Source organism: Elephas maximus, chromosome 3 (genome assembly GCF_024166365.1).
Source record: "Elephas maximus indicus isolate mEleMax1 chromosome 3, mEleMax1 primary haplotype, whole genome shotgun sequence".
Classification (NCBI taxonomy): domain Eukaryota; kingdom Metazoa; phylum Chordata; class Mammalia; order Proboscidea; family Elephantidae; genus Elephas; species Elephas maximus.
In genome coordinates, this window is record NC_064821.1 from 182,520,154 (window position 1) to 182,538,188 (window position 18,035).

Sequence of the window (18,035 nt, forward strand, 5' to 3'; positions counted from 1 at the left end):
ATCTCTTCCATGTTCACTCCCTCTGGTTTAGTAATATTAAGCTACTCAGTTGCTGGAATATACTGTCCACCTGGAGTGCTCCCTTGATCAAACACCTTGATAAATTTAGTTCAAGCTTAGCCTCTTCTAGAAGCCTTCTGTGGCTGTCACAGTTTGGGTCAAGTACTCTCTTGTTTTCCATTTCAGTTTATCACAGTATACTGCAAATATTTACTTGATTGTCCTTCGACTGGGCACTTAGCCTCATGAGGGGAGAAACTGTTCTTTTATCTCCATGTTTTTAGCAACTAGCCTAACAAGTAAGCAGTTGTTCTATAAAGATGAGATGCAACAGATGTCTGTAAGCCTCAAAATATAAGTGATCTATAGATGTCTGTGTAGACAGGGCAATTGAAACAGGTAGATGAGATCACCCAAATTGTGTGTGAATAAAAAGAAAAGAAGGCCAAGGACTTCATACCTTTGTTTAAGCAGTAGGTAGAAGCTGAGTTGACAAAGACAATCCAAGAGAGTGAGTAGGGGCAGTGGTATAAGGGAGGAAAACCAAGAGTCACTTAGAAACAAAGTATTTACTGTTATATAACAAACTACCCAAAATTTCATGGTTTAAAATAACCACCATTTTTTATTTCTCTTGAGTCTACAGGGGAACAGGGCTGATCTGGGCTGGGCTCGTTCATATGTCTGCAATAAGCTAGCAGGTTTGGTAAGGCCATACTAGACTAAGATGGGTTCCACTGAGTGATGCAAACATTTAAGTGCTCAAACTCACTCAGAGGTTCCTTGGAAGGAAAGGCCTGGCAAGCTGCTTCCAAAAGCTCACAGCCTTGAAAACCCTATGGAGCACAGTTCTACTCTGAAACACACGGGATCACCATGAGTCAGAATTAACTCAACGGTAACTGGTATAGTACAGTATGTCTCTCTTATCTCCCCACCATGCCAGCCCATACACGGTCTTAGAGTTCTGGCAGGGGTTGAAGAAAGGAAACAGCAATGCTCAAGTGCTTTTTCAACCTCTGCTGTGTGAAGTGTGCTCTTGTCTCATTGGCCAGGGCAAGTCACATGACTAAGCTCAGAGTCAGTGTGAGAGAGCACTACCAAAGTCCATGGATACACAGTGGTGTGAAAGATGGTGCTAACTGGGACAATTAATTCAGTCTCCCGCACCAAGAGAGGAGAAAAGAGTTTTAAGAGGGAATGGATAGCACTCTTACGCATCACAAAGATCACATAGGATAAGGGGTACAATAGGCTATTGGATTAATAATTAAGAGCTCATTAGTGGCCTTAGCCAAAACTGATTTTGTTGAGACAGAAGCTTGATTGCGCCGAGTTGGGGAATTAATAGGAACTGAGGAAGAGGAGACACTAGAAAAATTGCGTGAAAGGCAGACAGGTTAGGAGGTTCAAAGGATGGTTAAAGTGGTTCTTCGCGGAGGACATTGAAGAAAGGTTCTGTCCGCCCCATAATCTCCTGGACACCCTCAAGAAAAAATTGAACAGATTTGTGGACTTAGGGAAAGAAAGACCTGGAGAATGGGAAATTAAAAATATGTGAATGGGAAGGATTGCTGGAGTGAGGCCTTGGTGTTGGAGAAAGAATCTGATGAAGACTCCAGTGGAGGAGTTAACCATGAACAGCAAGAGAACACCACCTCTGTGTTTCTGATTGGGTTCATCTTACTGGTTTCTGGTGATAACAGGTGTGTTTTGAAGCAACAATAAACAGCTCTTTCACCCTGGTTAAAAAAAAAAAAAAAGCTATGAGTTGGAATCATCTCAGTGGCACTGGGTTTTGTTTACTGGGTTTTGTTTTTGGTTTTCACCCTGGTGGTGTAGTGGTTAAGAGATGCAGCTGCTGACAAAAGGTCGGCAGTTCAAATCCACCAGGCGCTCCTTGGAAACTCTATGGGGCAGTTCTAGTCTGTCCTATAGGGTCGCAATGAGTTGGAATCAACTCGATGGCAACAGATTTTTTTTGTTGTTGTTGTTCATATATTGAATTTTTTTTATTACTGTCTTATTGTTTCAGTATGAATAAAATATCTGGTCTTTATTTTAAAAATAAAATGTAGTGTGTCTTATTTCCTTTAAATAACATTTTTTCTGCCTATATAAGTTTCAGAACATTACAAGTATTGTATAGAAAACAATTAACTCTACTTCAATGTATATAGTTTTTTTTTATTTTCTATTTTTATATTTTTTTGTAGTTTATACTCAAAATACTGTTTTTATGTGTAATACTTTAACCCTCGTTATGGATTTTTATATAAGAAAGACTAGAGTTAGTTATTAAAACAAATCCTTAATAAAATTTTCAAGTCATAAAAATTATAAGGAATTGTAGCAAATCTTTTCATTACGTTTTTCTTGCAGTGCTCCACTTCCTTAACCAGTTTCACTAAAATAATCACCGTGAAAGGTCTCTATACGTTTATACTCTTTCCTTAACTCTAGTTCAAGGATTTGATTTTTTTTTTCTGTCAAGACCACAGACCCATAGACAAAAATCACACTCAACACGAGGTATGTAAAGAAATTTTAATTGGGCTAGATGAGGGCAGTGGCGGTGGGAATTCTTTTTAAGGAATCTTAAACATTTTTATTTTCCTACTGAAATTTAATAGAAGGCATGGCAACCAAATGCAACGTGTGAACTTTGATTAGTTCCTGGATCAGAAGGAGAAACAGCTACAAAAAACCCCCCCCCAAAAAAAAGTTGCCATTGAGTCAATTCCAACTCATAGCAACCCTATAGGACAGAGTAGAACTGCCATGTAGGAGCACCTGCTGGATTCAAACTACTGACCTTTTGGTTAGCAGCCATAGCTCTTAAGAGTACGTGGTGGTTAACTACTATGCCACCAGGGTTTCCTGAGGACAAAAAAAGAAAAAAAAACCATTGCCATTGATCGAGTCGATTCCAACTCATAGCAACCCTATAGGACAGAGAGCTAACTGCCCCATACAGTTTCCAAGGAGCGCCTGGTGGATTCAAACTGCCGACCTTTTGGTTAGCAGCTGTAGCACTTAACCACTAAGCCACCAGGGTTTCCAAATAGGAAAACCTAAATATGGACAGGAGAGGGATGATATTAAGAAGGGAAAAAAAGAAGAGGAGAAATTAAGAGATTAAGGGAAAAGGCAAAGGGGGAAGAAATAAATGTGATTAAGATGTTGGAGCCACTGCCCTTCATGGGTGAGGACATCAGGTGGAGCATATTCATTAGGTGCTAGTATTGAAACAGGGTTGAACTTCTCGGGTGTGGTGATTGTTTTTGTGGTTATGTGAAAGAAGATCCTTGTTTTTAGGAAATACATCCTGAAGTACTTAGAGGTGAAGTATTTTTGCTGCTTGTTTTCAAATGATTCGGAGAAAGAAAGAAAAACTGGAAAAATGCTAACAATTGAAGAAGCTAGGTATTCTCTCAACTTTTCTGAAAGTTTTAATTTTTTCAAAATGAAGGATTGGAAAAAAATTAACATGGGAGCATAGCACTAGATAAGAAATATGAAACTGTGAATATATAATTGGTTTCTGCATTATGTCATTTAACATAAAGCACTACAACAAAAGAATGGTATCAAGAAGAGAAGCTAGAAGGGGAGAGGTTAATACATAAAATCAATAAGTATTAATTTATTAAAAATAATAAAACTAAAATATTGATCTCTTAATAAATGAGATTAAGGGAGATTTGGGCTTTAAAGTAAAATGTTGGAGCCAGCCCTGGCCGAGGATATCAGGTAGCCTTTAATGGTCACTGTATTCACTGTTCTTTCTACATCGGGAAGGAGCTTACCTACCTATTTGTGTTTTAATTCAAAGTGTATTTTTTAATTTGTATGAAAGCTCCAAAGTTGAGGAGCTTGGCTTGTATCAAATTGACTGACCTGGGCCTGAGCCCCAAGCTTTGAGCAGACAGACTTAATCTTGCAACTAAGAAAATGTTTTTCTCTGTGGTTAAGCTAAGGATGTGGAAACAATGTCTCTAAAAGAAGGGCCTTGAGGCAGGCCCCTTATTAGAAATCTCCTGCAGGCAACTCTGTGTAAGTATTTGTTATTGATGCTATCTTACAAGAATGTTCTCAGTAAGGAATGTCCTATGATTGTTTTATGACCACCCTGTAAGCCCCTTTTTAGTAACAAATTTCTGCAATTATCTAAGGTATCCAATCTAAGAAGCCCACATAAAAAAAAAAATGTAGACACTTTAAATCAATCATTTTAAAGCTCCCTCTTCGAGTTATCCCGCCTCCTGCTTCCTGATCTTGTAACTTCCAATCAAAATATTGTACCTTTAGTTCCTGATTTTTAATCTCATAAATATGCCTCTGTAACTCTACCATGTTGGAGTGTTTGATTTCACTTTATGAGATCTAACATGTATCCCCAGTTCTCCATATGTCTTAAATGTTCAATAAATCTCTGGTTTTTTATTTTTATTTTTTAATGAAGTACTGTTTTTACTCTTTGACAAACTACGGGTTTACTTTTCATGAAAATATTAAGACTCTGCATATTATGAAATGTCGGAAGACATTTTCTTTGGAACTTTGATCAGTTTGTAGTTATTTTGAAAATCTCTTCGATGTTTACAAGTTGCCTGACTTTTAACTTTTACTAAATCATTAGGGTGACTAATTCCACATTGTTTGAAGGTTATATTGGGAGTAATAGACTTGAAATTAAATCAGCATAAATTAGAGTTCTATCATTCCTTTTCAACTCGTCTTATGGCCTAGAATCCTCTATCCCTCTGAATTAAAAGTGCTAAAGTTGAATCTTCTTTCTGTTAAACAGGCTGCTTCTTTGGGATTACTACAGTTTCCTATCCTTAATGCTTCTGTGGATGAAGCCTGCGAGAATATAACGTATAAGGTTTGTTAATGCATTATGAAAATGTTCTTGTTAAAGGCAGAAAATGGTGCAAATGTGCCTGTAGGTTAGAGATGCTTCTGTTGTACCTCAGATAGTGATCTTTTTTTAGACTTGATGGGACTGCCTTGTTTTTCTGGGTCTCGAAAGTTTCTGCCTTTGCTGGGATGCAGTCTTACCACTTTTCTGTCGCTACTTTTAGTGGAAAATATTTGCGTTTTCCTTCTCTGACAGGTTTCTGCCTTATACAGGTTCTGGCTTTCACAGGGTTTACCATATTAAATTTGAGTATAATTTGTTGTTTTTACTAGTTAGTAATGATACTGTTCAGATGGCAGATTTCCATTTTTAAGTCCTTTTGGTTTTCTACTTAAGATAATGAAAGTACACAGCTGTGAGGCAGTGGCTTATGTTACCTACCCCAAATCCCTTCCCCTCAAAAAGTACAAGCTCTCTCCTGAAATTTCTAAAACAAGAATAATTTATAAGAAAAAAGCAATGAACGTTTGAATTCAGTTTGAGTGAGCTCTCCTATTTGGAGTGAAAGTTTATTAAGACTGATAACTCCTTTTGGGATGTCAATCCTTATTTACATTTCTCATTTAAAATATACAACCAGATGGTGAGTAGCATCTGGGATCTTAAAAGTTGTGAGTGACCATCTAAGATACATCTACTGGTCCCACACCATCAAGCAAGGCAGAATGAAGAAAACCGTACACACAAAGGAAGGATTAGTCCAAAGGACTAATGGACCACAACTACCACAGTGTCCACCAGACTGAGTCCAGTACAACTAGATGGTACCTGGCTACCACTACTGACTGCTCTGACAGGGATCACAATAGAGGGCCCCAGACAGAGCTGGAGAAAAATATAGAACAAAATTCAAACTCACACACACAAAAAATAAAGACAAGACTTACCGGTCTGACAGAGATTGGAGAAACCTGGAAAGTATGGCCCCTGGATTTTTTAACTCAGTACTGAAGTCACTCCTGAGTTTCACCCTTCAGGCAAAGATTAAAGAGGCCCATAAAACAAACAATGCATGTAGCTCAACCACGTACATGAGACTAAATGGGCACACCAGCCCAGGGGCAAGAATGGGAAGGCAGGAGGGGACAGGAAAGCTGGACAAATGGAAACAGGGATCCCACGGTCGAGAAGGAGAAAGTGTTGACATGTCACAGGGTTGGCAACCAATGTCACAAAACAATTTGTGTATTAATTTTTTAATGAAAAACTAATTTCCTCTGTAAACTTTTGTCTAAAGCATAATTAAAAAAAATTATGAATAAATATAACTAAAAATATATATATATACAACCAGAAAGTGAGCTTAGGTGTTTTGGGCGGATCCATGCTAAAATATTCTATAATTAAATAAATGTATTAAAAAAAGTTCTGTAATATAGAAAGACTTGTAAACATAGCTGATTTTCTATTTTGTGATTAAAGTTGAGTTATAAAGATGTGAAGTTGGCTATACTGATTTTCTTTATAACAACAAAAAAAATTTTTTTGTTATAAAGATGTGAAGTTGGCTATATTGATTTTAATATTTCCTGATTAAGTATATTCTTGTTGCAAAAATCTCAGACAAGAAAATAACAATGTTTACCTTCAGTCCCATGACCCTAAACTTACTATTTTTGCTGAGCTATACATACTTTCAGAATTTCATTTTCACATGCTTTTTTTAAAAAAAAAAATGGAATTGCACATATTTTTCTTCAATTTTTTTTCCTTTAATATCTTATGGACATCATTACATGTCAGTTAATACAGCTCTGTTACCATTTTATTTAACCACTGACTTACTGATAAACACTTCATTTGCAGTTTCTCAAACTTAGGAACATTCTGTCCTGAATATCCGTGTGCATCTCTGCATACTTCTGCATTTATGTCCTTAGCATCAATTTTTATTAATGCAATTTTGGGAATATATTGTCAAATGTTCTCCAGAAAGTCTATACCAGCTTACAGCCCCACTAACAGTGTAGGGAAATGGCCTGTGGCCCTATATTCTTGTCAGTAAATTACTTTCTCAAAAAAATCTTTAAAAAAATTTTTTTCTCATCATTGCCAATTGGTTGAAAATAATTTCATATAGTTGTTTTAGAAGACAGAGCTCTGGTGGCGCAATGGTTAAGAGCTCAGCTGCTCACCAGCTACGGTTGGCAGTTGAAATCCACCAGCCGCTCCTTGGAAACCCTATGGAGCAATTCTTCTCTGACAATAGGGTCGCTATAAATTGGGATCAACTAGACGGCAATGGGTTTTTGGGTTTTCAGATGACAGTGAGGGTTGATCCTTTCTTTCCTGTTAGCTCATTTATTGGAAGGCCTACTGTAGGATTTTTATTTTTTAGGCTTCTCATAATATTGGAATAGCAATGGATACTGAGCAAGGGTTGATCGTCCCGAATGTGAAAAACGTTCAGATCTGCTCTGTGTTTGAGATTGCCTCTGAATTGAACCGCCTACAGGAACTGGGCTCTGCAGGGCAGCTCGGAACCGCTGACCTTACAGGAGGGACATTTACGATTTCCAATATTGGATCTGTGAGTAATACTTATGTTCATATTCATAAATTGTAGTTTAAGATTCCTGACCACGTACCCATTTAAAAATATAAAACATCATTTTCCATTTGTCGCCTCAAAGCTTAATGTTTTACTTTTCTCTTTTTTTAGATTGGTGGTACCTATGCCAAACCACTGATATTGCCACCTGAAGTAGCAATTGGGGCTCTTGGATCAATTAAGGTATATTTATTAAATAATTGAAAAACAGAGTTTTAAGCACATTGAGGAGGAGGTAAACACAAAGAAGAGTAACTGTTTTTGAGGTTTTCCCCTCACTCAGTAGGTTTGAGTCTGTGGAGCTTGATTCATTAAGCCTATTGTTTCTTCCTAAGAGCTAGGCCTGCAATTCCAGTGGCTTCCTCTGCAGATGATAAATGGCGGTGACCTGGATTGTTCCTGTGTGGGTTATGCCGGGCACAGGTGTGAGTCTCTGGGGATTAGCACAAATTCAGCCATTTTGCTTCTATGAAAATATTACCTTGATTTCAAAATACCAAAGTAGAATAGTAATCCATCCGCATTGTTATTTGTAATAAAGTGAGACACTGTTCAGAGCATTTTTCTCAAACTTTACTCTGTTCAAGAAACATGGGGAGTGCTAGCTAAAATGTAGATTTCTTGGCCTTGGAACAGAGTCCCCAGAACTTCGTTTTAAGCAAGAACCCAGGTGGTCGCAACACAGGTAGATCTGTGATCATGTTTAGGAGGATTTAGAATAAGGGTTGCCATGATTTCTTAATCCTGGTTGCACACTAGAATCCTCTGGGGAGCTTAAGAAATTTATGCTCAAGCTTTCCCCACAGCAACTGAGTCATAATTCTAGGGGATGGAGCTTGGCCATCCCTATTAACTAAGTTGAGAACCACTGAATTAAGAAATAAGCTCCTGGGTACCATTTCGATACCACCTTTATTGACTGTCATTTGTTATTAATCACTACATTAACCTTGGTTTTGCTCTTCATGCTTTAAGGAGAACCTGTCTTCTCCATTTTTAATGATTCCACATTGAACATCTCTGGGACTTGCGGTTCATGAGTTTCCTTTTATGTGGGCACGCAGAACGCTCATACTTTCCTATAGCCTTTAATCTGCTTTCTAGTAGAGAACACTTTAGCTGCTAAGTTACCCCCTCTTCCCTAGTATCCACTTTCCCTTCTGGCAAACAGAGGAGATAGGGAGAAAAAACAAAAGGGTGTAGCCCTTTTGATCACAGTATGAGATCTTTCTTTCCAAATCACAGGTTTCTCTGAGTGATAACTTTTCTATCACTTATTCTTCTACCAACAAGAATTCAATATTTGATTCTCACAAAATTCTTCTAGCTTCCTACAGTTTCCAAAACATCACACCTGCTTCACAAAGCTTGTTTATTTTTCCTTGAAGAGATTTCTTTTTTTTTCTGAATTCTTTAGATACATTTTTACAGAGTCATTTTATCCATGGTGTCTTCAAGCTGTGAGGCATAGTTCTTAGCATATAAATCTTCAGAGTGACTTAATTTGTTGGATAGGGACAAATAGTGTTTAATTCCTTTCTTCCTTTATGTTATCTCTACCTTCGCTATTTTCTGTTTTCACTGTACATTTTTAAACTTTTTGTTGCTAAATTGTTGAGTAACCTCCACACCAAACCTGTTGCCCTCGAGTCAATTCTGACACATGGTGACCTCATGTGTTACACAGTAGGGCTTTCTTGGTGGTAATCTTCACAGAAGCAGACTGCTGGGCCTTTGTTCCATGGCACTGCTGGGTGGTTTAAATCGCCAGCCTTTGGGTTAGCAGTTGAGTACAGACCATTTGCACCACCCGGGGACCTCTGAGTAACCTCTGTATTACTCAGTTCTGAGTCATATCTTCCTTGACCTACTTGCTGCACTTGAGACAGGCAATCACTCTTACCTCCTTGGAACGTGTCCTTCATCTTGGCTTGCAGAATACCACACCATCCTGGTTTTCCTCCTGTTTCACTGCCAGTTCCCCTGAGTCTTCCTTGCCCACACCTCCTCACATTCCCAGTCTGAACATTGGCATGCCCCGGGGCTCAGTCATGACCCTCTTCTTTATCTATACCCACTCCCTTGGTGATCTGATCCATTCCCATGCCAATGCTCTCGGTTCATATCTCTAGATCTGACCTCCCCTTTGAACTACAAACATGCATATCCTGCTAGAATGTCTAATCGGCTTCTTGAATTTTAACAAATCCAAAACTGAGCTCTTGCTTCACCACCCCCCACCCTCAAGCCTGCTCTTCCCCTTTTAGCAAATGGTCATTCTGCTTAGAAACCTCCAGTGACTTCCCATATCACTCAGAATAAAAGGCAGAATACCTAGATGGCCCTACACTGGTGCTACTGAGAGTATGTCAGGACCTATGGTGAGGAGATAAGTACAGAAAGAGAGAACACAGCTTAGAAACTTTTATAGCAGTTTGATAGAGTGATTTTACATCTGTTGAATCTAGTAATAAAGTTTGGTCCTTGTGTTTTGTATCTTTTTATTTCATTTTTCTAGTAATTTCTTTTTAATGTGTTTTTTAAAAAAATAGCCTGCAGTGGATTGTAAGTTTAAAAAAAAAAGCCGTTCACTAAAGGCAGCTTTTGAAGCACTGCCCTTAATGATGTACCCCGCCTTCACCCCTCTCTCATCTGTGACCTCACTGTTCTCCCACCACTGCAGCCGCAAGCCTATTGTGCTGTTCCTCCAACCCCCAGTCACGCTTCCCCTCAGTCCCTTCCTTCAGGCATCCTTCAGTGAGGAAGCCTCTAAGTGAGGCTTTCCCTGCTTACCCTGTCAAAAATGCCACCTATCCCTACCGCCACCCCCTGCCGACTACCCCTTTTCCAAACTGCTTTTTTTTTTCCCTGTGCACTTTTCGCCATCTGACACATTATATGTTTTTGTTTATTTATATTAGTTGTCTCTCCCCATTAAAATGTTAGGTGTGAGAAGACCAGGACTTTTGTTTTATCTAGCTCCGGACCCTAGAAGATACCTGGCACCTATTGTTGTTGTTAGGTGCTGTCAGGTTGGTTCCAACTCGTAGTGACCCTGTACCTGGCACTTAGCAACCCTATCCCTGGCACCTAGCATTTAATAAATATTTGTTAAGCAGTTGAAGTCCGAGATAAAATTTAATGTAGCTGTGGCACTTGTACAGAGGACAGGAAATAACTTGGAGAAACACTGAAAAATTGAGGCATGTACACACAAAAATGATGGAAAAATATGAGCGTTTTCCAAAGTCATCTAGGCCACCCATTCCCTTCGTATTGCAGGGAGGGGGCTTGTCTGATCTTATGCCACTGCTGCTGCTAGAACTTGAGCTTTGAGCAAGTGAAGGTTTACTCCTTGTTCTTTTCCTTACTTCTAGGCCCTTCCTCGATTTAACCAGAAAGGAGAGGTATATAAGGCCCAGATAATGAATGTGAGCTGGTCAGCTGATCACAGAGTTATTGATGGTGCTACAATGTCCCGCTTCTCTAATTTGTGGAAATCCTACTTAGAAAACCCAGCTTTTATGCTATTAGATATGAAATGAAGATAGATAAGACGTCCTCGAACTTTTTGTGCTTCCAAAGAATAGGTAAAGCCTAGCTTTGCCAGCACATGGTCTCCATTGCAATTTGTAATATAAGTGATTTGTATTGTATGATTAAGGTTCTGAGGCCCAATATTTATCACTATTCTGTTAGACTTTTTACTGAAAATGAGAAATGGTGTAATAGTTTTCCTATGGCTGTCCTAACACATTTGATAGGTCATTAAAGAAAAAAGAAACCCGTTGCATTCGAGTCAAATCTGACTCACAGCTACACTACAGGACAGAGTAGAACTCTGCCCCATAGGGTTTCCAGGGAGCAGCTGGTGAATTCAAACTGCCGACCTTTTGGTTAGCAGCCGAGCTCTTAACCGCCATGCCCCCAGAGCCCCTTATGGGTCCTAGTATTACTTAACATGGTGTTAAGATCTTTGTGTCAGTGGATTGAAACTGGCAAGAACATAATGTTACTAAAGGACAGGTGGCCATATACAGTATTTGCCCTGTTCTTTTTTTTCTTTTTTAACTGACTCTTGATGAAACTTTCCATTCAACTACTCTTAATTGGGAAAAGGAATTCACATACAAAAATGTTGCCATTTCCCCAAAATAATGCAAATTGTTATGTAAAATAAGTAGAATTATACTTATCTTTGAGATATCCTGGAGTATATTTCTCTATACAGATTATCATCTGTAAATGACATTTATATAAGTTAACATCTTTTAAAAGGGAGAATTATAAGCTGATCAGGAAAATGCCCAATTATAGTTTTATAACCAGTAAAACTATTAAAGCTTTTCGTTGAAAATGGATAAACTTTTAGAATTTTTGTAATATTTTGGTGGTTTGTTGGGAAAATTTCATCTTCACAAACTTGCTTTGTGTAAGGAAGGTGTTTTAAATGTAGCAGCCTCTGGCATTTTCTTACATTCAGAAATCTATTGCCTTTTAACTTTCTTGGCCTTAAGGTAAAAAATAGGATAAGAAATCGAAGTCTATTCTATCATCCATATCCTGAGTGGGAAAGTGAATAAGAGAAGAGAGAAGAATTTCGTGGGTATTATGGATAGAAAAATAAAATAATAAATGTGATACAGAAACGAAGGTATCATAATGGTCATTTTGTTACAGGGCCACTATCAGAAATAGCATCAAAATTAATATAGTCTGACATTTTGATTTGCATTCAGAAATCCAGGTCCCTTCTAATACTGTCTATATGAATATTATATGCCAAATTTCAAGTAATGTGACAGAGAAAAGTAATTTTGATGTCCACTTTTTTTTTTTTTTCCAAAATTGGAATAATTGTTAAATCAAAAAATAATAAATCAGTGCAAGACCAAATTACTGTGGGGACCATGGTCTTGGGGAACATCTAGCTCAACTGGCATAACATAGTTTATAAAGGAAATGTTCTACATTCTACTTTGGTGAGTAGTGCCTGGGCTCTTAAAAGCCTGTGAGCTGCCATCTAAGACACCCCACTGGTTTCACAGCTTCAGGAGCCGGGGAGAATGAAGAAAACCATAGATACAAGGAAAGATTAGCTCAAAGGACTAATGGACCACAGCTGCCACAGTCTACACCAGTCTGAATCCAGTACAGCTAGATGGTGCCTGGCTATCACTACTGACTGCTCTGACAGGGATCACAATAGAGAGTCCAGAGAGAGCTGGAAAAAAATGTAGAACAAAATTCTAATTTACAAAAAAAGACCACACTTACTGGCCTGACAGACACTGGAGAAACCCTAGAGTATGGCCCCCAGACACCCTTTATAGCTCAGTAATGAAGTCACTCCTGAGGTTCACCCTTCAGCCAAAGATTAGACAGGCCCATGAAACAAAACAAGACTACAGGGGCACCCAGCCCAGGGGCAAGGACTAGGAGGCAGAAGGGCACAGGAAAGCTGGTAATAGGGAACCCAAGGTCAAGAAGGGAGAGTGTTGACATGTCACGGGGTTGTTAACCAGTGTCATAAAATAATATGTGTACTAATTGTTTAATGAGAAGCTAGTTCTGTAAACTTTAATCTAAAGTACAATAATAGCAGATAATAAAGTTACAAAGAAAATCAAATCATCCATAATCCCACCACTCTTAACATTTTAATCATGTACCTGTATACATAGCTATTCTTTTTATAAAAATGGGTCATACTATAGCTACTATTTTATAATTTGATTTTTTTAATTTAACAGTATATTATGGGTAACTTTACATGTCAGTAAACAATTCTACATTATAATTTTACATGACTGCATTAAAAAAAAAGTATTTCATTGTATGTATTTAATCGTACCCTCAAATAATGATTAAGCATCTACGCTATACCATGCACAATGCTAAGTACTGGACACACATTGCCCATCCTCATGGTCCCTGCCTTCACTAGGCTCATAGCCTGGTGGAAGAAAAAAAGCTGTCAAATAATCATAAAAATATAATTACACACCTGGGTAGAAAAAACATAAGGTATTATGAGAGCATCTAATAGGAGCTCCTGATTCTGGCTAGGGGAATCAGGAGATGAGTGTTTCATAATTGACCAGATCTCTATTGATAGGCATTTGCTGAATTTTAGATGAGGAATTTGACCCTCACTTAAAGAATGTGAAAACAAGGAGAAAGGGAGTCCTGAAATTAAATATGCCACTGCTGAAAAGAAAATCCAGCAGCTTTGGCTCAGGATGTTCTCTATGTTCCCAAAATAACCCCTGAGCTGTCTGTTCTAGCCCAACCTCATACCGTTGCTGTCTTTTCTTTAGTCTCATCCGTTGGGAATTCAACAAAGGATTTGCTCCCTGCCTTTTGCAGGATCTTTCCCGGGAGGAGACCAGAGGGCGGGGACCATAGCCCTAGCCAAAGGGCTCTACACATTACAGTGAGGGACAAGGCTTTTGCTGTATTCCTAAAGGTTGAAATTAAAGGGAAGAAGCCAGTAAATTCACATCCCTTATTAATACATCCGGGGGTTAGAAGGGAAACCCTGGTGGCGTACTGGTTAAACACTATGACTGCTAACCAAGAGGTCGGCAGTTTGAATCCGCCAGGCACTCCTTGGAAACTCTATCGGGCAATTCTACTCTGTCCTACAGGGTCACTATGAGTTGGAATTGACTCGACGGCAGTGGGTTCAGTTTAGTTTGTTTTGGGGGTGAGAAGGTATCTATGCACGGGGAGAAGCCAAAATTATTGCTGGAAATGGTCAACAAGAAAATAAAGATTCCATTCATTATGTACAGCATCCCTCTGACACTTGAGAAGGAGGTATAATAGGGAAGGAAGTTTGAAGGAGAGGAGCCTGAATTGGCATTAATTTCCACCTTGGAAGCCAAAAAGTACCTTATGTTGAAACATTCCAAGAAGTGGTTATATAGGAAAAAGAAATGAAAGTGACACATTCTTTGTCCAGAAAGACCACTGGCCTGTTTGGGCATTTCTCCTTGCTTTCCAGTCAAAGTGAATCCCAAAGATCCCTTGATGGATTTCTTTGCTGACTATGGTTTGATAGAAAGTTGATAGAGTACACCAGTGTTCATTGCAGCACTATTCAAAATAGCCATAAGGTGAGAACAATCTAATTGCCCATCAGCAGAAGAATGGATAAGCAAAATGTGGTACACACATACAATGGAATAGTACCCAGCCAGTAGGAGAAATGAACTCTTGATACTTGCTACATTACGGATGGAGCTTGAAGACATTATGCTGAGTGAAATAAGGCAATCACAAAAAGACAAATATCATATGACCTCATTTTTATAAAAAGATAAGAAAAAGCAAATGTATAGAGACCAAAGTTTATTAGTGGTTTACTGGAGGCAGGAGGGAGGGGGAGAAGGGTGGTTAATTGTACTGGGAAAATCACATTAATTAAGGGTAGGGTTGCACAACTGATTAATGTAGTTCCTGTCAATAAGTTGTACACCTATAAAAGGTTGAATTGGGAAAGGCTGTGTGATAAACAACATTTATAACAATGACAGAGAAACAAGATTAGCTGCTGAGGCTGCTAATGTACAACCAAACATCTCCTGGGATTTGGCTCCTTGGTTTGGAGGTTTAGGGTCATGGTTTCATGGATAGACCAGTAAACTGGCCTACCAACATGTTTAGTGCTTCTGTTTTACATTTTAGCTCCTTGTGTAGTGTCTGGGGTCTTAAAAGTTTGCAGGCATCCATTCAAGGCACAATACTTGGTTGGTCTCTATTCACCTGGAGCAACAGATGAAAAAAGAGAATAGAGAAGGAAATGAAATGTGTAGCAAATTGCCTCCATGAACAACTTTACCAAGAGGCCAGAAGAACTGGATGGTGCCCAGCTAGTATTACCGAACATTTTGATCAAAGATTCTATAAAAGAATCCTGATCAAAAGGGGGAGAATGTAGAACAGAATTTCAAATTCTCATGGATTCCAGACTTTCTGGAGCCGTGGAGACTGGATGAACCCCTGAAACTATTGCCCTGAGGTAATCTTTAAACCTTAAACCAAAAATATCCTCTGAAATCTTCTTGAAAGAAAACAATAGTTTAATAAGTAAACAATGTCTGCCTTGAGCATTGTGCTCTTTTAAGATCTACCTATATGGGATCAAATTGACAACAGCAACTTGAAGATTAGGTAGAAACCCTAAAGTGCAGTGAGTTTATGTTAATGGGGGAGGAACAATTCAGAAAAGAGTGCAAGAATGGTTTGCACAACTCAATGTAATCAAAGTCACTGAATTGTACATGTTGATACTGTTGAATTAATGTATGTTTTGCTGTGTACATCCTCAAAAACAACAGCAACAAAATAAATTTTTTTTTAAAAAGCAAGAATGCTTCAGTCTTTGATTGAACACATTATAAAAGAAAGCAAGTTGTTCTCCTTCTTCAAGATTGACCATATTATAAATCACAGAATGTGAGGCTGGTGAAGTATAAGACAACGATGTGTTTGCTTAACAAACCTGGAGTCAATGTTAATCATAGAGGTAAGGCAGAAACTGATGTCAAGTATCCCCATCACTTAGTTCTCCCCTAAAAATACTAAAAAGCTGGTATCCTATTCTTATGAGAAGTCTAGAAATTACTGTGCTTTTTAGTTGAAATGACATGTCTTGACATTGGAATTTGATATACAATTCATAGCAGTAGACTTTATTCTGTTTACTGGAGAATTAGTTCTGAGTAGAAATACTGTCTCCACCGTTCTCAGAGGTGTAATTAATGTAAAACCAGGGAAAGATCTTTGATGGGCAATGTAGGAGGATTGCAGACATTAGCCGTTATGTCTTCCCATCTAATCTATATCTAGAGGAGGAAAAGGAATCTGTTCAAACCTCCTTAGACTGCCATTTGTATGAGTTCCCAGGAACAATTTTTCTAAGTTTAAAGAAGATGAATAAAGTCATCAAGTTAATATTTATTCAAATACTATTGTTTGTAGGTGTCAGGAATTGAATTGTGTCTTTCAAAAATTTGTGTCAACTTGGCTAGGCCATGATTCCCAGTATTGTGTGGTTGTCATCCATTTTGTGATCTGATGTAATTTTCCTATGTGTTATAAATCCTAATCTCTTCCTGTGGTTCATAAGGCAAGATTAGTTTGTGTTAAAGAGGATAGGGTGAGATGCAACACCCTACCTCAGGTCAGAGCCCTGATCCAATGAAGGAGAGTTCCCCTGCTTCTATCTTATGAGAGAGAAAAGGAGAGAGATGGGACCTCCTGTCACCAAGAAAGAAGCATTGAGAACACAGCACATCCTTTGGACCTGGGGTCCCTGCACTGAGAAGCTCCTAAACCAGGGGAAGATTGATGACAAGGACCTGCCCCCACAGCTGACAGAGAGAGAAAGCCTTCTCCTGGAGTTGGCACCCTGAATTTGGACTTCTAGCCTACCAGACTCTGTGAGAATAAATTTGTCCTTTTTGAGCCCACCCACTTGTGGTATTTCTGTTATAGCAGCACTAGATAACTAAGACAGTAGGACATTTGTTTTAAATCAAATTTTTGACAAAGTATGGGTATACTTTCTATGTGTAGTGTGTCTATGGTACAGCACATTTGCATTCCTTGGTTACTCAGCATGTCTAGTGCTTTTAAGCTCATTCCAGATTTTATAGAAACCGAATCATCATTTCAATCTTTATTATTATAAATGATTTATTTACCGCTACAGACTGCTCCAACTGGGATCACAACAGAGGGTCCTGGACAGAGTGGGAGAAAAATGTAGAACAAAAAATCAAATTCACAAAAAAGATCAGACTTCTTGGTCTCACAGAGACTGAAGGAACCCCTGACTGTGGCCCTAAGATACTACTCTGACCTAGGACTGAAGCCATTCCTGGAGATCACCTTTCAGCCAAACAATAGACAGGCCCATCAAATAAACAATAACACCTGAGAGAAACGTGTTCCTCAGAACAATCAGTTATCGAGATCAAAAGGACGTTAGCCCAAAAACAAAGATGAGAAGGCAATAAAGGGTTGAAAAACTAGAGGAAAGGAAACAGGGAACCCCAGGATGGAAATGGGGAGAGTGCTGACACATTGTGGGGAGTGCAACCAGTGTCATGGAACACGTTATGTACAGACTATCAGATGGGAAACTAATCTGCTCTATAAACATTCACCTGAAGAACAATAAATAAATTTAAAAAACAAAATAAATGATTTACGTATGCCATCATATTATTGATCATAGCAATGATTTATCCTATGCCAAATCCTTGGGAAAGAACACAGACAAACTCTGCAACATTGTTTATATGGGAAAATATGATCCACCCCCGGGACACCCTTATAGCCCAGTACTGAAGTCACTCCTGAGGTTCACCCTTCAGCCAAAGATTAGACAGGCCCATAAAACAAAATGAGACTGAAGGGGCACGCCAGCCCAGGGGCAAGGACAAGAAGGCAGGAGGGGACAGGAAAGCTGGTAATACAGAACCCAAGGTCGAGAAGGGGAGAATGCTGACGTGTCGTGGGGTTGGCAACCAATGTTACAAAACAATA

At 38.7% G+C, this 18,035-nt stretch overlaps 1 protein-coding gene across 3 annotated transcripts in view; it reads left to right on the forward strand.

The window, feature by feature from the left end:
• Positions 1 to 18,035, forward strand: part of DBT (dihydrolipoamide branched chain transacylase E2) — a 94,553-nt gene that overhangs the window by 59,308 nt on the left and 17,210 nt on the right. Inside the window, exons 8-11 of one of the 3 annotated variants that reach the window (XM_049880265.1) lie at positions 4,811 to 4,888; positions 7,263 to 7,454; positions 7,587 to 7,658; positions 10,853 to 17,078. In XM_049880265.1, the coding sequence (XP_049736222.1) occupies positions 4,811 to 4,888; positions 7,263 to 7,454; positions 7,587 to 7,658; positions 10,853 to 11,020 (510 nt within the window). In that variant the 3' untranslated portion in view covers positions 11,021 to 17,078. Of the gene's footprint in view, positions 1 to 4,810; positions 4,889 to 7,262; positions 7,455 to 7,586; positions 7,659 to 10,852; positions 17,080 to 18,035 lie in introns of those variants that run through there. The other 2 variants (XM_049880267.1, XM_049880266.1) reach the window with 2 other exon arrangements.